This window comes from Nicotiana sylvestris, chromosome 2 (assembly GCF_000393655.2).
Source record: "Nicotiana sylvestris chromosome 2, ASM39365v2, whole genome shotgun sequence".
NCBI lineage: Eukaryota > Viridiplantae > Streptophyta > Magnoliopsida > Solanales > Solanaceae > Nicotiana > Nicotiana sylvestris.
Genome location: NC_091058.1, coordinates 195,767,271 through 195,784,685, shown reverse-complemented (window position 1 = coordinate 195,784,685; position 17,415 = coordinate 195,767,271). Strand labels below are relative to the sequence as shown.

The following is a 17,415-nucleotide window of genomic DNA, read 5'->3' as shown; positions in this document are numbered from 1 at the left end:
GTTGCATTGTCAGTTCTGCTTAGGTTGGGTGATGGGAAATAACCCCCGGTTGTATGTATGGTGAGGTCATACAGTGATTCGATGGCTTTGGAACAACTCCGGGCATGTTCGAGGACGAACGTATGTTTAAGTGGAGGAGGATGTAACGACCCGACTGGTCGTTTTGAGCAATTGCGACTGGTTCGACAATTGTGACTGCTTCATATTATCTATATAGACTTACGTGCATGTTTAGAATCTTTGTTTGGATGAATGGGAGTCAAATTGGAAGAATGAATCTAGTTTTGGAAGCTTAATTGGTGAGAGTTTGGCCGAAATTTCACTTTTGAGTAAAAGTCTCCGGAATAAGTTTTGGATGATGTCAATAGATTAGTATGGTGATTTTGGGCTTGGGCGTAAATACAAATTTTGAATTGGAGGCCCATAGGATAATTGGAAGCATTTTGGCGAAAGTTGGAAAAGTTGAAGTTTGGAAAATGGAGAGGTTTGACCTATGGTTGACTTTTGTGTTATCGAGGTCAGATGCAATTTTTCGAAAGTTGGAACAACTCCGTTATGTCATTTGGGACTTTCCTGCAAAATTTGGTGTTGTTTTGGATTTGATTTGTTATGGTTCAAACGTGTGGTTGCAATTCTAGAAGTTCTTGAGGTTCCTAGGGATTTTCATGTGTTTTGGCACCAAATTCATGGTTTTAGAAGTTATCTTGACGATTTGAGCATGCGAGCAAGTCCGTGATGTGTTTTTTTAGACTTGTGTGCATATTTGGTTTGGATCCCTGAGGGTTCGGGTGTGTTCCAGATTGGTTTCAGAATGATTTTTCCGCATAGTCTTGATAGCTGGTACTGGTATCATCGCATTTGCGATGTATTGGTCGCAAATGCGTCCTTAGCAGGGTAATTCTAGGATTCGCATTTGCGAAGCTATCTCCGCATTTGTGAGTTCGCATTTGCGTACCCAGTGTTGCAAATGCGACATCTGCAGCCTGGTAAAATCTGAGTATTCCTAGTATTTGCTCATTTTTCATAATTTTAAATCCTAACTCCGAGAGGGGAAATTTTGAAAGAATATTTTCATACCAAATCATTGGGTAAGTGTTTCTAACCAATTTTCAACTATATTTTGTGATTATATCTTAGATTTAACATCAAATTCAGGAGAATCTAAAGGAAAATTTGGGGAAAATAAGGAAATCTTTCAAAATTGTAAAATTATGATTTGAATGACCAATTGGTGTCGGAATTAGATAATTTTCATATGGGTGAACACGTATCGGAATGGGCATTCATTTTTTGTAAATTTTGTGGGGTTTCAGAGTACGGATTGGGGGAGTTCACTTTTCTTTACTTTTTTGCAAATTGTATAAGAATCATAGTTTTGTTAATTGAAATTGTTTTCTAATATATTGTTTGATGTATTCAAGTTGTTTTCGGCTAGATTGAGCTGAGCGTTGATGAATTGGTGAAGGAAAAAGCTAAATTGAGTGTTGAATTGGCTGGATTGAGGTAAGTATCTTGCCTAACCTTGTGTGGGGAACTCCCCCTTAGGATTTGAGTCTTATATGCTAATTGTAGTCTATGCATGCGAGGTGACGAGTGTGTGCTTGAACTTATGGGTAGGAAATTTGCATTTAGGACTCTTAGGTCCTTATATTTATTAAGTGAGGAGTTTTTCTGATATGATTGGGTTTCCTAATTGCTTGTTTCCCCTCCATATGCTCCATATGATGATGTTAGTTTTCCTCTCACTCTTGCTTGCTACTTGACCCTTATTTGCCTTAATTAAAGTGATTGTCTTCCTTACTATTTTGATACTTCTTGATTGCGAATTCCTCTATGATTTCGTGCAAATATGTTACATATTCAATTGTTGTGATTACCGGTGTAGTTATTACATGTTTATTATGTCTTGTTGTTTTGTTAAGGTTATTGTGCTTCTTAGTTTTTCCGTGATTCTTATTAGGTACTATTCATGCTTAGATTGACGATTATTCATGTTGAACAAGACTTATGACATTCTCTTGGTAATTGACCATTGTTGAGTATTGACTCAAGTTTAGATCTATATTGCCAAGCTAACTGTTGAAATAAGATTGTCTATTGTTGATTCCCTTGCCGGGAGGTTATTGGTTCTATTGTTGATTCCCTTGTCGGGATGTTATTGTTTCCATTGTTGATTCCCTTTCCGGGATATTATGCTTTCTGTTGTTGATTCCCTTACCGGGATGTTATTGTTTCTATTATTTAGGTGAGGGAGAGTGTAAAGCATCAAGGGTGATGCCATGCATGATATTGTGAGGAAGAGTGTAAAACACGAAGTGTGATGCCGTGCCGATATTATGAGTGTAAAGGCACAAAGGGTGATGCCATGCCACATTACTGAGAGAAAAAGAACAAAGGGTGATGTCGTGCCACATTATTGAGAAAAAAAGCACGAAGGGTGATGCCGTGCCACATTATTGAGAGTAAAAGCCTAAAGGGTAATGTCGTACCACTTTATTGAGAGTAAAAGCATGAAGGGTGATGCGGTTACATGATTATGAGAGAGTTAAAGTACGAAGGGTGATTCCCTCCACATTTCTGTTTATGTATATGGTGAGGAAGAGTGATAAAGCATGAAGGGTGATGCCGTGAACTTTCTGTTTGTTGTGTTTATTTCCGCTTATCAATTCAAGCATTTTAGTTGGTCAGATTCCTTTGCTGTTGTGATCCTTTATGATGGAACCCCATTGTTCTTTCAGTACTTCGCCCTATTTATATACATATTTCAATACTTCAACTTTCAATAATTGTTCATTTTAATTCAATTATCACTAAATTAAATTCCCTTAAACCGTTTGAGGTTGTATTTTACTTAAAATGGAATTTCTACTAAGTGAATTTATTAAATCCCCATGTTAAATATAATAATTCATTAGATGTTGTATTTTAATTAAAATGGTACTTTCTTTATTGAAATGACTTATAAAAATAACTTAATCTTTTCTTGTTGAGTTCCTAATTGGCTTAGAAGTTGTACTCTACTTTATGTTATGTAAATGAGACTCTTTGAACATCATAATTGAATTTGTTATGGACCTTATGTACTGAGTAACATGATAACGATATTGTGCAAACAGAGATAGAAATATGTGGGCACAAGGTCTGGGCATGCTAATGGTTTGGTAATTGAGGTTATGATATGAGACATCGAGTTTGAGATGGCTGGAATTGTGCATCACAAATGATATGATTTATTGACTTGACACCGCCTTCCTTGTTGAGTACATTTTTACTTGTCTGTGGTCCATCTATGTTGGTGTTAATTTACTTGGTTATCTTTCGTTTCCATCCAAGTTTGCTTTTATTATTTCGACTGTTTGTAGTTTGATTTATCACTGCTAATGATATTACTTCGTTACTTTTATCTTGATATTTGTTATCATATCCTGTATAACCTGTCTGACTAGTAGGTATCTTGACTGTTTCTCGTCACTACCCCATCGAGGTTTGTCTTGATACTTATTGGGCACCGTCTGGTGTGCACATACTACACTTCTGTATATTTTTGTATACAGATCTAGGTATTGATCAATAGTAGCTGTACGGATCGTCGCGGTCCTCGGAGTCACCTTCGTTTGTAATTATGTTCCATTGATTCCTTCTCGTTCTGGAACATTGTTGTATTTATTTTGTATAACTACTCTTAGAAAGGCTTGTGACTTGTACCACCGGTTTTGGGAAATTGTGATTTACTTAGAGTTATTTAATTTGAAGTCAGTAAATGTCAATGTTATTTCAGTTAATGTTAGGCTTACCTAGTTTAGACATTAGGTTCCATCACGACTCCTTCGAAGGGATTTTGGGTCATGACATTTATATGATCAATAGGCAACGCGAAATACAACAAAATCACGCATAGGCGTCGGGTGATCACAAGTATTGTATTTAGCCCTAGTTACTTCACCGCTCGCCCAGCCAGCTCGGGATGGATCTTTGTCAGCTAGGGGTCATCCTAGAGGAGGAGGCCGATTAGGCGGCGCTCAGTCCCATTTCTATGCACTCCCTGCCAGACGAGATGCTTCTGTATTATTGATTACATGTATTGTCTCAGTATTGTCTCAGTATGTCATCGAGATCCTTCTGTATTATTTGACCCTAGTTCCATCTATTCATATGAATCCTCGTATTTTTTTCATTATCTGGATATGCCCTGTGAGTATTTAGCTTCATTTGTTCATGCATCTACTCCGGTGGGCTATACTGTTATTGTAGACCGTGTTTATCGGTCGCGTGTAATGACTATTACGGGACTAGAGACTAGAGTTGACCTTCTACTGCTTAGTATGGTTGATTTTGACATGATATTAGGTATGGATTGGTTGTCTCTCTGTCATGGTATTTTAGACTACCACACTAAGATTATAATGTTGGCGATGCCGGGGTTGCCTCGGATCGAGTGGCGAGGTTCTTTAGATTATGTTCCCAGTAGAGTGATTTCATACTTAAAGCCCATCAGATGGTTAGGAAGGGTTGTTTACCCTATTTGGCTTTTGTGAGGGATGTTGGTGTTGAGGCCACTACTACTGATTCTGTTTCGGTGGCGAGAGATTTTCCGGATGTGTTTCCTGCAAACTTGACGTGCATGCCGTCAGATAGGGATATTGACTTCGGTATTGATTTGGTGCCGGGCGCTCAACCCATATCTATTGCTCTATACAGTATAGCACCGGCTGAGTTGAAGGAGTTGAAAGAGTATCTTCAGGAACTCCTTAAGAAGGGGTTTATTAGGCCTAGTATGTCACATTAGGGTGCACCAGTTCTATTTGTGAAGAAGAAGGATGGCACTATGAGAATGAGCATTGATCATAGGTAGTTGAACAAAGTCATAATCAATAACAAGTATCCGTTTCTGCGTATTGATGATTTATTTGACCAGCTTCAGGGAGCGAGGGAGTTCTCCAAGATCTATTTGTGGTCAGGGTATCACCGGTTGAAGATTCAGGACTCAGATATTCTTTAGACAGCTTTTAGGACCAATTATGGTCATTATGAGTTCCTTGTGATGTCATTTGGCTGACCAATGGCCCAACAACGTTCATGTATCTAATGAACAGTGTGTTCCAGCCTTATCTCGACTCATTTGTTATTGTATTCATTAATGATATCCTTGTGTACTCTCGTAGCCAGGAGGAGCAACCCAGCATTTACGGATTGGTTTGTAGCGGTTGAGAGAGGAGAAACTCTATGCTAAGTTCTCTAAGCGTGAGTTCTGGCTCAGTTCAGTGGCATTCTTGGGGTACGTGGTGTCCAGTAAGGGTATTCACGTTTATTTGAAGAAGATTGAGGCCGTTTAGAGTTAGCCCAGACTGTCATCAGCCACAGAGATTTGGAGCTTTCTTGGTTTGGCTGGTTATTACCGTCGGTTCGTGCCAGGTTTCTCTTCTATTGCATCGCCCTTGACCAAATTTACCTAAAAGGGTTCTCCTTTCAGGTGGTCGGACGAGTATGAGGTGAGCTTTCAGAAGCTCAAGACTGCGTTGACCACAGCTCTAGTTCTAGTCCTACCATCAGCCTTTAGTTCATATATAGTATATTGTGATGCTTCTCGGATCGGTATTGGGTGTGTCTTGATGCAGGAGGGTAGAGTGATTGCTTATGCTTCGTGTCAGTTGAAGCCCCATGAGAAGAATTACCATGTTCATTATTTGGAGTTGGCTACCATTGTTCATGCATTGATGATTTGGAGGCACTATCTCTATGGTGTGTCTTGTGAGGTATTTATTGATCATTGTAGCCTCCAGCACTTGTTCAAACAGAAGGAGCTCAACTTGAGGCAACGAATATGGTTGGAGCTGCTAAAGGACTATGATATTACTATTCTATATCATTCGGGAAAGGCCAATGTGGTGGCTGAATCCTTGAGTAGGATGGCAGTGAATATGGGCAGTCTTGCATTTATTCCTGGTGGGGAGAGACATCTCGTAGTTGATGTTTAGGGTTTGGCCAACAAGCTAGTGAGATTGGATATTTCGGAGCCTAGTTGGGTTCTATCTTGTGTGGTTTCTCGGTCTTCCTTGTTTGATCATATTAGAGAGCGCCAGTATGATGATCCTCATTTGCTTGTCCTCAACAACAAGATGCAGCATGCTGATTCCAAATATGTGACTATTGGGGATGATGGGGTGTTGAGGATGCATGGCCGGATATGTGTGCCCAATGTAGATGGGCATTAAAAGTTGATTCTTGAGAAGTCCTATAGCTCGCGGTATTCCATCCATCTGGGTGATATGAAGATGCGCCATGATTTGAGATAGCACTATTAGTGGAGGAGAATGAATAAGAATATAGTTGGATTTGTAGCTCGGTGTCTCAACTGTCGGTAGGTAAAATATGAGTATCAGAGACCAGGTTGCTTGCTTCAACAGATAGAGATTCCAGAGTGGAAGTGGGAGAGGATCACCAAGGATTTCGTAGTTGGGCTCCCACAGACTTCGAGAAAGTTTTATGCTATTTGGGTGGTTGTGGATCGGCTGACCAAGTCCGCCCACTTCATTCCTGTGAGTACTACCTATTCTTTAGACCGGTTGACTGAGATTTACATCAGCGAGATTGTTCGCCCGTACGGTGTGACAGTTTTCATCATATCAGATAGAGACACGTAGTTCACATCGCAGTTTTGGAGAGCCATGCAGCGAGAGGTGGGAACTCAAGTTGGGTTGAGCACAACATTTCATCCTCAGACGGACGGACAGTCCGAGTGCACTATTAAGATATTAGAGGATATGTTACGTGCGTGCGTAATTGATTTTGGTGGTTCATGGGACCTATTTTTGCCACTCGCGAAGTTTGCCTACAACAACAATTATTAGTCAAGCAATTAAATGGCTCCGTATGAGGCTTTATATGGGAGGCAGTGTAGATCCTCAGTGGATTAATTTGAGTTGGGCGAGGCTAGGCTATTAGGTACTGACTTGGCTCGGGATGCATTGGACAAGGTGAAATTGACTCAGGAGCGGCTTCGCACGGCGCAGTCGAGACAGAAGAGTTATGCTAACAGGAAGGTCCGTGATGTGTCTTACATGGTTGGGGAGAAAGTTTTGCTGAAGGTTTAACCCATGAATGGTGTTATCAGATTCGGGAAGAAGGGCAAGTTGAGCCCTCGGTTCATTGGGCCTTTTGAGATACTTCAGAGGATTTGGGAGGTGGCTTACAAGCTTGACTTGCCACCTAGATTGTCGAGTGTGCATCCAGTAATTCATGTTTTTATGCTCTGGAAGTATATCGGCGATCCGTCTCATGTTTTGAATTTTAGCACGGATCAGTTGGATGGTGATTTGACTCATGATGTAGAGCTGATGGCTATTATGGAGCGGCAAGTCCGAAAGTTGAGATCAAAGGATATAGCTTCAGTGAAAGTGAAGTGGAGAGGTCAACCCGTGGAAGAGGCTACTTGGGATACCGAGCGGGAGATGTGGAGCAGATATCCACACCTATTTATGGCTGCAGGTATATTTCTAGACTTGTTCGAGGACGAACATTTTTCTAAGAGCGGGAGGATGTAACAACCCGACCGGTCATTTCGAGAGTTGTAGCCCTGTTCCCCTATGTCCTGCTTATTTTTTTGTTCTACATATATATTTTGACTTATTGGGTTAGTTGGTTCACGTCAGGAGTGATTTCAGAGTGAATTGAGATACTTATTCTCTTATTTGAAAGTTTAAGTCGGAAAAGATGACCGGATGTTGACTTATGTGTAAAAGACCTCAGATTTGAATTTTGATGGTCCCGTTAGCTCCGATAGGTGACTTTGGACTTAGGAGCGCGTTCGGAACGAGATTTTGAGGCCCGTAGTAGAATTAGGCTTGAATTGGCGAAAGATGGAATTTTTGCCGGCAATGGAAATTTTGATATCGGAGTCGAATTAGATTTCCAGAAGTTGGACTAAGTCCACGGTATCATTTATGACTTGAGTGCAAAATTTGAGGTCAATCAGAGGTGGGTTGGTAGGTTTCGGCGTTGTTTGTAAAAATTTGAAGTTTCAAAATTCATTAGGCTTGAAGCCATGTGGAATTTTTATTTTTTATGTTGTTTGAGGTGATTTGAGGATTCTATTAAGTTCGTAACGGGTTATATGACTTGTTGGCATGTTTGGTTGAGGTCCTGAGGGCCTCGGGTTTATTTTGAGTGGAATTCGGGAGGTTTCAGACTTGGTTTTTGAATTGAGTGAACAGTTGAAGTGCTGTTGTTGTTGGTGTAATCGCACCTGTGGAGTGGGAATCACAGGTGTAAGTTTGCAGAAGCGAAGAAGGAGTCGCGATGCCGCCAAGAAGGAGCTGGGTAGGAGCCACAGGTGCGAAGACTATCCCGCACCTGTGAGGGCCGCAAAAGCGAGAATTTGAGCGCAGGTGCGATGTGTTTACGCATCTGCGATAGGCACAGATGCGGTCATGAAGCCGCAGGTGCGGAGTCTAGGATTTTAAGTAAAATTCGCACCTGCGATGGAATTTCTGCAGGTGTGGCGTTGCAGAAGCGACGAAGATACCACAAGTGCGGTTTTGCTTGACAGAAACTATAAATTTAACACTTTAAGATTTTTCACCATTTTCATCATTTTTGTGCTCGGATTTTGGGGATTTGAGAGGGGATTTCAAAGCAATTACTGGGGTAAGTTCCTTGTGCCTAGTTATCTTCAATAATGGTGTTTCTCCACTAATATTATACCTAGTTGGTTAGTTTTTGAGGTGAAATTTGGGAGTTCAGGGCTTGAGAATTGGAGAGTGAATTTTGGGGTTTTGATGACCAAATGATGTCATATTTTGATAGATTTAATATGGTTGGACTCGTGATGAATGGGGTTTCGGCTTTTGTCACTTTTGTCGGATTTCGAGGCGTGGGCTTGGGGGGCGGGTTTGAGCCGATTTCGGATTTTGAGTCTAATTTAGTAGTTTTCTTTTGAAATTGATTCCTTTAGCAATTATTAATTGTATTGCACCATTTGTGGTTAGATTCGGGATGTTTGGAGACCGATTTGAGAGGCAAAGGCATTGCGGTGTAGAGATTTGCTCAGATTGTTTTAAGTAACAGTTGTAAATCTGGTCCCGAGTGTATGAAACCCTGGATTTTGGTGCCATATGATTATTTGAAGGTGACGGACATGCTAGATGACGGGAGTGTCCCGTGAAAATTGTAAAATTGAACAATTTGTTGTTAGCTATATGCTCTCTATGTGTTATAGAAATTGACTGTAAGTCATTTTATAAATGATGTTTAGGATATGTGTTGGTACTGTGGGTCCCACAGAGACCACGTTACATGTTGAATTGCATGCTAAATGCTATTTTTACTCTATCGCTGTTTCATATCACAGTCTTTGCTATTCTGCTTGATGCATCATGTTATTGCTATTGGGCTGATTTTCCTGATTTCTGAGAGCCCGAGAGACTGGAGAGATTGATGACTGAGTGAGGCCGTGGGCCTGATTGTGAGGATATTTATGGGATCGGGCTGCACGCCGCAACATGTTTCATTGATTTTTCTATAATTGGCTTGATATATCGCTTGGGCTGAAGGAACCCATCCGGAGTCTGTACACACCCCCAGTGAGCGCAGATACATATTGAGTGCAAGTGCCGAGTGCTGAGCGATTGTGAGGAATAAGTGACTATGAAGAATGAGTGATTGTGAGGTCGGAGTGATTGGGAGGACTGAGTGATGATTGCCCAAGAGGCATTATATGATTTCATTATTGTTGCACACAGTTGCCTTACATCCTTGTTTTGAAAACTGTTGAAAGATATTTTATCTCGCTTTACTTGAACTTGACTGAAACAAACTTATTTGACTTAAACTTCTGGATTGAATGTATGCCTATTCGTTACTGAACTTTATGAGATGAACTGTATTTGTATAGCTCGTCACTGCTTCTCAGTTCCTTATTTATTTATGTTACTTACTAAGCTGGTATACTCATGTTACTCTCTGCGCCTCGTGTGCAGATCCATAAGTTGCTGGTCGTGGAGAGTGCTGATAGTCCTCGTAGCTATTTATTGGAGATAGTGAGGTAGCCGTCCGGCGTTCGCAACCTTGCTTTCTTCTCCCTTATCTTTCCTTTAGTTGTATTTTGAATTTCAGACTATGTTAGTCGTGTTATTTTCAGACCAATTATATTTGGATGCTCATGACTTAGTGACACCCCGATATTTTGCGCTATTTTTCTGCATTTTATTTTGACTTTAACTATTATTTTTATGAAAATCCTATTTTTAAAAGGCTTTTTTATATCTTTTAATGAAATATCGAAGTATTTTGAAAGTTGGTTGGCCTAGTACCATCGATAGGCACCATCACGACAAGATAGAGTTTTGGCTCGTGACAGTAACAATGGCAAAAACCTCAAACGTGGTTTCTCAAAAGGACGCTCCTTCTTCGCGGTCGACCATTGGGAGACCACTCCTAAAGTGGTTGGAGCCCCACTTGAAAATGTTCATTCCAGGGGGGGTGTTCGGTCGCCGACAACTTCAAGGTTGGGAAGCCTTCTTTGGTAGAGGGTCGGGGTGAGGAGGCCTCGAGATATATTTGCTCAATTACCGAAGATGTCCTCTTCTCAGTCAGAAAAGACTGCAACTAGGCCGACAAAGACATAGTGGTCCCTGACTCCGAGGAGGCCATTACTACTCATGTCGAGGATTCATAAAATCAAACGACATTTCGCTACTTTTAATATAAAATATAGAAATAGATTAAATGAAATGTTTTGAAAAAAACCATCCAAATATATACTTTAGGAAAACCTTTCCCGAAAAAATTTCCAAAAAAGTATCTTAATGCCCAAGCTTATATGGGACAAATGACTTTTTACAATTTTATTTAGTTGAAGTTAGAAAAACTAAATAGTCAAGATGAAATGTTTAAATATTGGGTGTGTTTGGTACAAAGAAAATTATTTTCCATGGAAAATATTTTCCTAGAAAATATATTTTTGGAAAAATGAATAGTTTTATTACTTATTTCTCATGTTTGGTTGGTGAGTGAAAAACTTTATCCGACAAATACTTTTTAGTGTTTTGTTTTGTACAATTTTTTTTAGAAAAATACTTTTTTATGCTATTTCCTTAGCCCTCTTCCCCCCAATCCCATATATCTCTGTCTCCCCCCCCCCCCCCCCAAAAAAAACTCTAAATACCCAATATTTTTAAAACTCTATTTTCTTCAAGAATTTAATTATTCTTTTTAAAATTCATACAAATCCAAAAGGGACTAATGTGGTGCTTTACTTTTCACTCAAAAATTAAGTTGAAATTTGTGCTACATAACTAAAAAAGAAAATACTCTCTTTTTTATTGAAAAAGAAAGTATTCTTTCTACAACATGAAAAAGTATTCATTGGTTAAAATGAAAGAAATATTTTTTCTACATAATGAAAAGAAAATACTCATTTTGTTGAAATAAAAAAAAAATACTTTTTACTACATTGAAACGAAAGAATGTTTTTTTCTATTTCATAAAAGAAAGTTTTTTTTAAATGAAAGAAAATATTTTTTTAAATGAAAGAAAATATAATTTTTATATCGTGAAATGAGAATACTAATTTTGTTGAAATGAAAGAACATACTTTTTACTACATCATTTTGCTAAAATGAAAGAAAATACATTTTTTACATCATAAAAAGAAAGTGCTTTTTTTGTTGAAATGAAAGATGATACCTTTTACACAAACACTTATTTATGAAAGAAGGGAAAGTTCAAAAAACTTTTAGTGAGAGAAGGTCTTCATTCTGTCTACTCTCACAATCCCAACCATGACCAATCTCAGCCAAAATGATAGCAATCTGGGAACTTCTACTCCGCCAAAACTTCCTGATATTGCAATAATCCATCCAAAACACAACTCGCCTGATCAGGAAAATTCGTATAAGGATAAACTTCGGGGGAAAATCCAATTTCCCATGATCATCAAAGTGAAGACCTCCCTTCACCTATGTCCACGGACGTTCTACGCACTCCGATTACCCCATGCTTACAAAAGACAGAAAAAACCAGGATAAAAAGTATAGTTCTATCTGCTCAGGATATCCAACGGATCTATGAGCAATGGAAATTCTCAGTGATAATCAAATTAATAGGAAAAAGAGTCCTACATCACTACCTAAGATCAAAAATACAAAGTCCTTGGAGACCGACGGAGAACTTCTCCTTAATAGACCTTAGTGAAGATTATTACAAAGTAAAGTTTAGCAAAGAAGAAAATGCAAGGAAAGCTCTACAGAATGGAACATTATTCATTAATGGTTTCTTCCTCTTTGTCCAAAAATGGACATCAAATTTTGTAGCTACACAGGCAACTCAAAGTTACACTGCCATCTGGATTAGATTGCCACAACTACCAACTGAATTTTATGATGGAATCATTCTGCCAAAAATTGGAAATGCTATAGGATAATTACTTAAAATTGATGCATTTACATCTTCTACCATTAGAGGTAGATATGCAGGGTTGTGTGTACAAATTCCATTGGAACAAACTGTCCAATCTTACATCCAAATTGTAATGAATAAACAACCAATCTTACACGAGGGTAATAATATCCTATGCAAATTATGAGGCTACATATGTCATTATTCTTTAAAGTGCTCTCTCTCTACCCTACACAATCTACCCACAACCAATAAGGGAAGCCAAAATTCAAATACTCCAGCAACAAATACTACGAGTAAATGGCAGACAGTTTCCTTCCAAAAAAATAAGAAGTCAATCACAAATCGAGGTGAGCTGCCAATATGGAAGTCCATCAGTGTAACAGGTATAAATGTAAGGATCATTGATGCGGCAACAGGTAAGTTTCTCTATATTCAAAAATTAAAATATGTTGATAAGAATTCTATCCTTTCTATAAATCTAGATAAAAATAAAAATCTTAGTAATTTTCATTTAGATTCGCCTATCAATATTAATGATACCCAGGAAAACTCTAATTACTATATTAGTGCTAATGTCTCATAAACCATAGTGGACACACAGTTTCCATCCTAAACAATGGTATTAACAATACCACTACCCCCCTTCATGCAAAAACACAACCCAATATCCGACAAGTGGAAGAAACACGTCACCATAAAAGACACCCCCTAACTTATATATTCCAATGATTACCTCTACTAATAAATCTGATATTATAAATCCTATAAAAACTATCATGACCAATGATCTTCAAGTTAGCAACAATCCTACTCGCGTAATAGACCCTAATAACAATCAAATCTTAACAAATCCCCCTAATATATCTTGCATGCAAACTAATGACCATTGCTAGGGCTAAACACTTGGCAGACCCAAGTAAACAAGTGTTGGAGATGCAATCTCCTCCAGATCTTATTAACTTCCCCACAAAATCAACTTCATCTTGCATGCAAATAGATCCTACTCCGCCAATTATTCCTACTCCTCCATTGACAGTCATAACTGTCGATCATAAGCATCCTATATTAGACAACTCTTCTACCCAAAATGCCTCACACACCACTAACCTTACGGAGAAGATACACACTAATCCAACTCCAGCGTCTGCATCGTCCCTACCCAAAGGAAAATCTTCCTCCACTACCACTACAAATCCCTACTTCACTAGTTATTTATGCACAGCCTCCAAACCCTCCCAACCATCAACCATAGTCCTATATAGAACTGGGCCTAATGGGGCATGCAATATCCTTCAACGTGCAGATCAATGGCTAGGACTCAGTCCTCATCAATCAGAACACGAACTATTTGGCACAACTGATCTCAGAAGGCATGCATCTAGCAATAATCAACTACATCAATCAGATATGGATGAACAACATCTTGCAGCCATTGGCTCCATCAATGAACCAAAACCTGGCCAAGAACATGCAAGAAATGTGGAATATTTCGGGGAGTCCAAACACTCTGATGCCCCCAAACATCCATCTCAACCTTTCATTCTTTTCCCCGGAGGAGATGACACCGGTGAACCCTGTCTTCACCCACTGGGATGTGCAATAACCTCCACCTCCTCTTGTCCAACAACAAAATCCACCCGCTCAAGCAGAAAAACAAGCTTAGCCACAGGAGGACATGCAACAATAAGAACAAAATCCAGAGGAGAAGGAAGAACACATCTATCACCAGGGGGAAGCAAGAGTGGCATTCTCAAACCTAAACGAGGTAAAAATTTTAATCTTCAAAGAATGGCTCGACAAGAAATGCATCATCAGCTGCCTGATGACTCTGTTCAAATGCTCAATCGACATAAGGCCCCCACACGATCCAATAGTAGGAAAAAATGGGGTCATCCTAGTTCCATCCCAAAAGAGGAACATTGCCATGCCATTGAGGGAAAACTATGACAACCACCCCAATACCCTATCGATGAGCCAACCAATTAGTTTTGTTATTTGGAACGTCCAAGGTGAAAATAATCCTAACTTCAGAAGAAACTTTAGGAAAATTATGGATACCCACAAGCCTAGCATGGTTACCCTATCGGAAAATAAGATAGCTACGCATATGTCCATCCTAGAAGAGTTCAATTTTACAGAAATGATAGAGGTGTCAGCAGAGGGACAAGTTGGAGAGATGGAGATCCTGTTGAACCACACAAAAGTTGTTATGAATAACTTCACAAGAAGGAATCGGGAAATTCATGCCATGATAGAGGTAAAACCTAACAATAAATCATGGCTATTTAGCTCTATTTAGGCTAGCACTAACAAAACAAATAGGGATATTCTTTGGCAAAACATAAAAAATTTATTTGATAATTATAAAGGAGCTTGGCTAATGGGAGGGGACTTTAATGATGTTACAAGGGCAGTCGAAAAAATTGGAGGCAAAGTTGTTAACCAAAATAGAGCTAGAAAAATTATAGCTAGCCTAAATTACTGTAAATTACTAGACCTAGGTTTCAAATGGTCCAAATTTACGTGGTCAAATCATAGGAAAAAGAATAAGAAATTAATTATGGAAAGATTAGATAAGGTTTATGCAAGTATGGAATGGCTAGAACAATTCCACCAAGCCTCTATAATTCATCTTCCTAAGACATATTCGGACCGCAATCCCATCCTGGTCTCGTTACAGAATAAAAATAATATTCACATAGATAAATCCTTTCACTAAGAAATAATATGGTACTCCCACCCTGATTTTATTAACCTAGTGAAAACAAATTGGAGCAATAATGACCTAATAGAAGAAACTAGCTCTTTTGAAAAAGATGTAAGACTTTGGAGTAAAGAAACTTTTGGAAATATTCATTGACAAAAAAGAAAACTCCTAGCCAGACTAGGAGGGATCCAGAGCAGTCCTAAATACTATGCTAGCCTTTTTCTCCAACAACTAGAAGTTAATCTTACCCAACAATATAATGACATCTTTAAGCTGGAAGAAGACTACTGTAAAATTAGGTCTAGAGTCTTGTGGTTAAATAATGGTGACGCAAACACAATATTTTTCCACATTAGTGCTACTAATAGAAGAAGAATCAATAAATAGTCTTCTTCAAAGATGACAATGGGAAATTGGATAGATGATTACAATTGTATAATGATTCACACTATAAATTACTTTAACAATATATTTAATATTTCCGAAACACATTCTATTTGGCATACAAGAACTAATGTAACCCCTATGGATAAGAAGAATGAACTATCGTGCCTAGACTTTCCCCCTAAACGACCAAGAAATTAAAAAGGCAGTTTTCTCCTTTAACCCCTATAAATCCCAGTCCTGATGCTTTACATCCCTTCTTCTATCAAAAATATTGGCTTACCATCAAGGATAGTGTAAATGCCTTTTGCCATAAAGTCTTTGAGGATAGCTGCATTCCTACAATCACTAATAAAACGTACTTGTGCCCAATTCATATATTCGAAAATGCTAATAATCTAAGAAATTTTAGGCCAATTAGCCTCTTTAATACCATGTATAAAATAATTACCAAAATCATCACCAACAGAATCAGACCATTCCTTAACAAATTAATTGGACCTCACCAAGCAAGCTTCATTAATAGTAGAAGAGCTTTGTGACAATGTTGTCATAATTCAAGAGGTAATAAAGTATATTAGAAATTCAAAATCAAGAGAAGGATATATGATCCTCAAAATAGACCTTGAAAACGCTTTTGATAAACTAGAAGGATCTTTTATTCATAGAACCTTAAATTACTTCAAATTTCCTCAAAAAACCATAAATCTGATCATGTCGTGCATAACTACTCCTAGCTATTCGATCATGGTTAATGGGTCAAAATCAAAATCGTTCACACCCACAAGGGGTATCAGACAAGGTGATCCAATGTCCCCATACATTTTTATATTATGTATGAAAATGCTCTCCAAAATGATCTATCACAAAATTGACACCAGGGAATGGGATGCTCTGAAAATTACCCCTAGAAGCCCTAAACTATCGCATCTATAGTTTGCCGACGACATAACCCTCATAGGCAAAGCAAACACCAAAACAACTCTTAAATCTTATAAAGCCTCAATGACTTCTGCCTACTTTCAGGTTAGGCTATTAATAAAACAAAATCTAAATTATTTGTCTCTCCAAACTGCTCAAAAACAACTAGAAAGGAATAAGAATCTTTCCTCAACATTAAGCTTAGCGGCAATTTTGGTACTTACTTAGGTTTTTCTATTGTTAATTCGAAACCTAACCATAAGGACTATCAATTTGTGGTTGATAAAATAAGAACAAAATTGGGAAGTTGGAAAGCTAGATGGCTAAACATGGCTGGAAGATGTACTCTAATCACATCTACCCTTAATAATAAACCAAACCATATTATGCAATATTCCCTTCTTCCTGCAAAAACCCTTAAGAATATTGAAGGTTCAGCGAGATTTTATATGGAACTCCACTCTAGAAAAAAGAAAAATTCACCTCCTTAGCTAGGATTCTGTTACAAGGGACAAAGAAAAGGAGGGACTGGGAAAAAGAAAGGCTAGAAGTAAATATCTGGCTTTACGTACTAGCCTGGCTTGGAGATTGATTAATACTAATTCCTTATGGACACGAGTCATAGATAGCAAATATGGAAAAACATCCCTCCTTCATATGGAAAAGTATTTTGAAGGGCTGGTACTATTGTAATATAGGGACTAGAAGTGACATCAATAACACCTCTCTTAGCATTTGGGGTTCCAATTGGATTCCAAATATAATAAATTTTAGAAAATGATTAAAGGCCCCCTAAACCTTAACGGGGACAAAATCACTATCGGTAAACTATGGCCGGGGAATAAATGGGATCTTACCAAATTATCTTTTGAGTTGCCAAATAACATTTTAAATAACATAAATTCTATTACAACCTATAGCGCTCCTCCAACTGCTAATAACCATAACATTTGGAGACTTACCTCAAATGAGATTCTTTTAACCTCTTCGTGCTACAAAATTATTGA

General features: G+C 38.4%; 1 protein-coding gene across 1 annotated transcript; it reads left to right on the top strand.

The window, feature by feature from the left end:
• The first annotated feature begins 7,094 nt into the window (after positions 1-7,094).
• LOC138886128 (uncharacterized) lies at positions 7,095-9,408 on the top strand. The gene is made up of 2 exons (XM_070167162.1): positions 7,095-7,485; positions 9,347-9,408. Exons 1-2 carry the CDS (start codon positions 7,095-7,097, stop codon positions 9,406-9,408), a joined length of 453 nt encoding a protein of 150 aa, XP_070023263.1.
• The last annotated feature ends 8,007 nt before the right edge of the window (positions 9,409-17,415 follow it).

Coding starts and splice junctions, on each gene's coding strand:
- LOC138886128 (XM_070167162.1), top strand. CDS start 7,095: ATGAATGGTGTTATCAGATTCGGGAAGAAGGGCAAGTTGAGCCCTCGG. Junction 7,486..9,346: donor ACACCTATTTATGGCTGCAG/GTATATTTCTAG, acceptor TTCATATCACAG/TCTTTGCTATTCTGCTTGAT.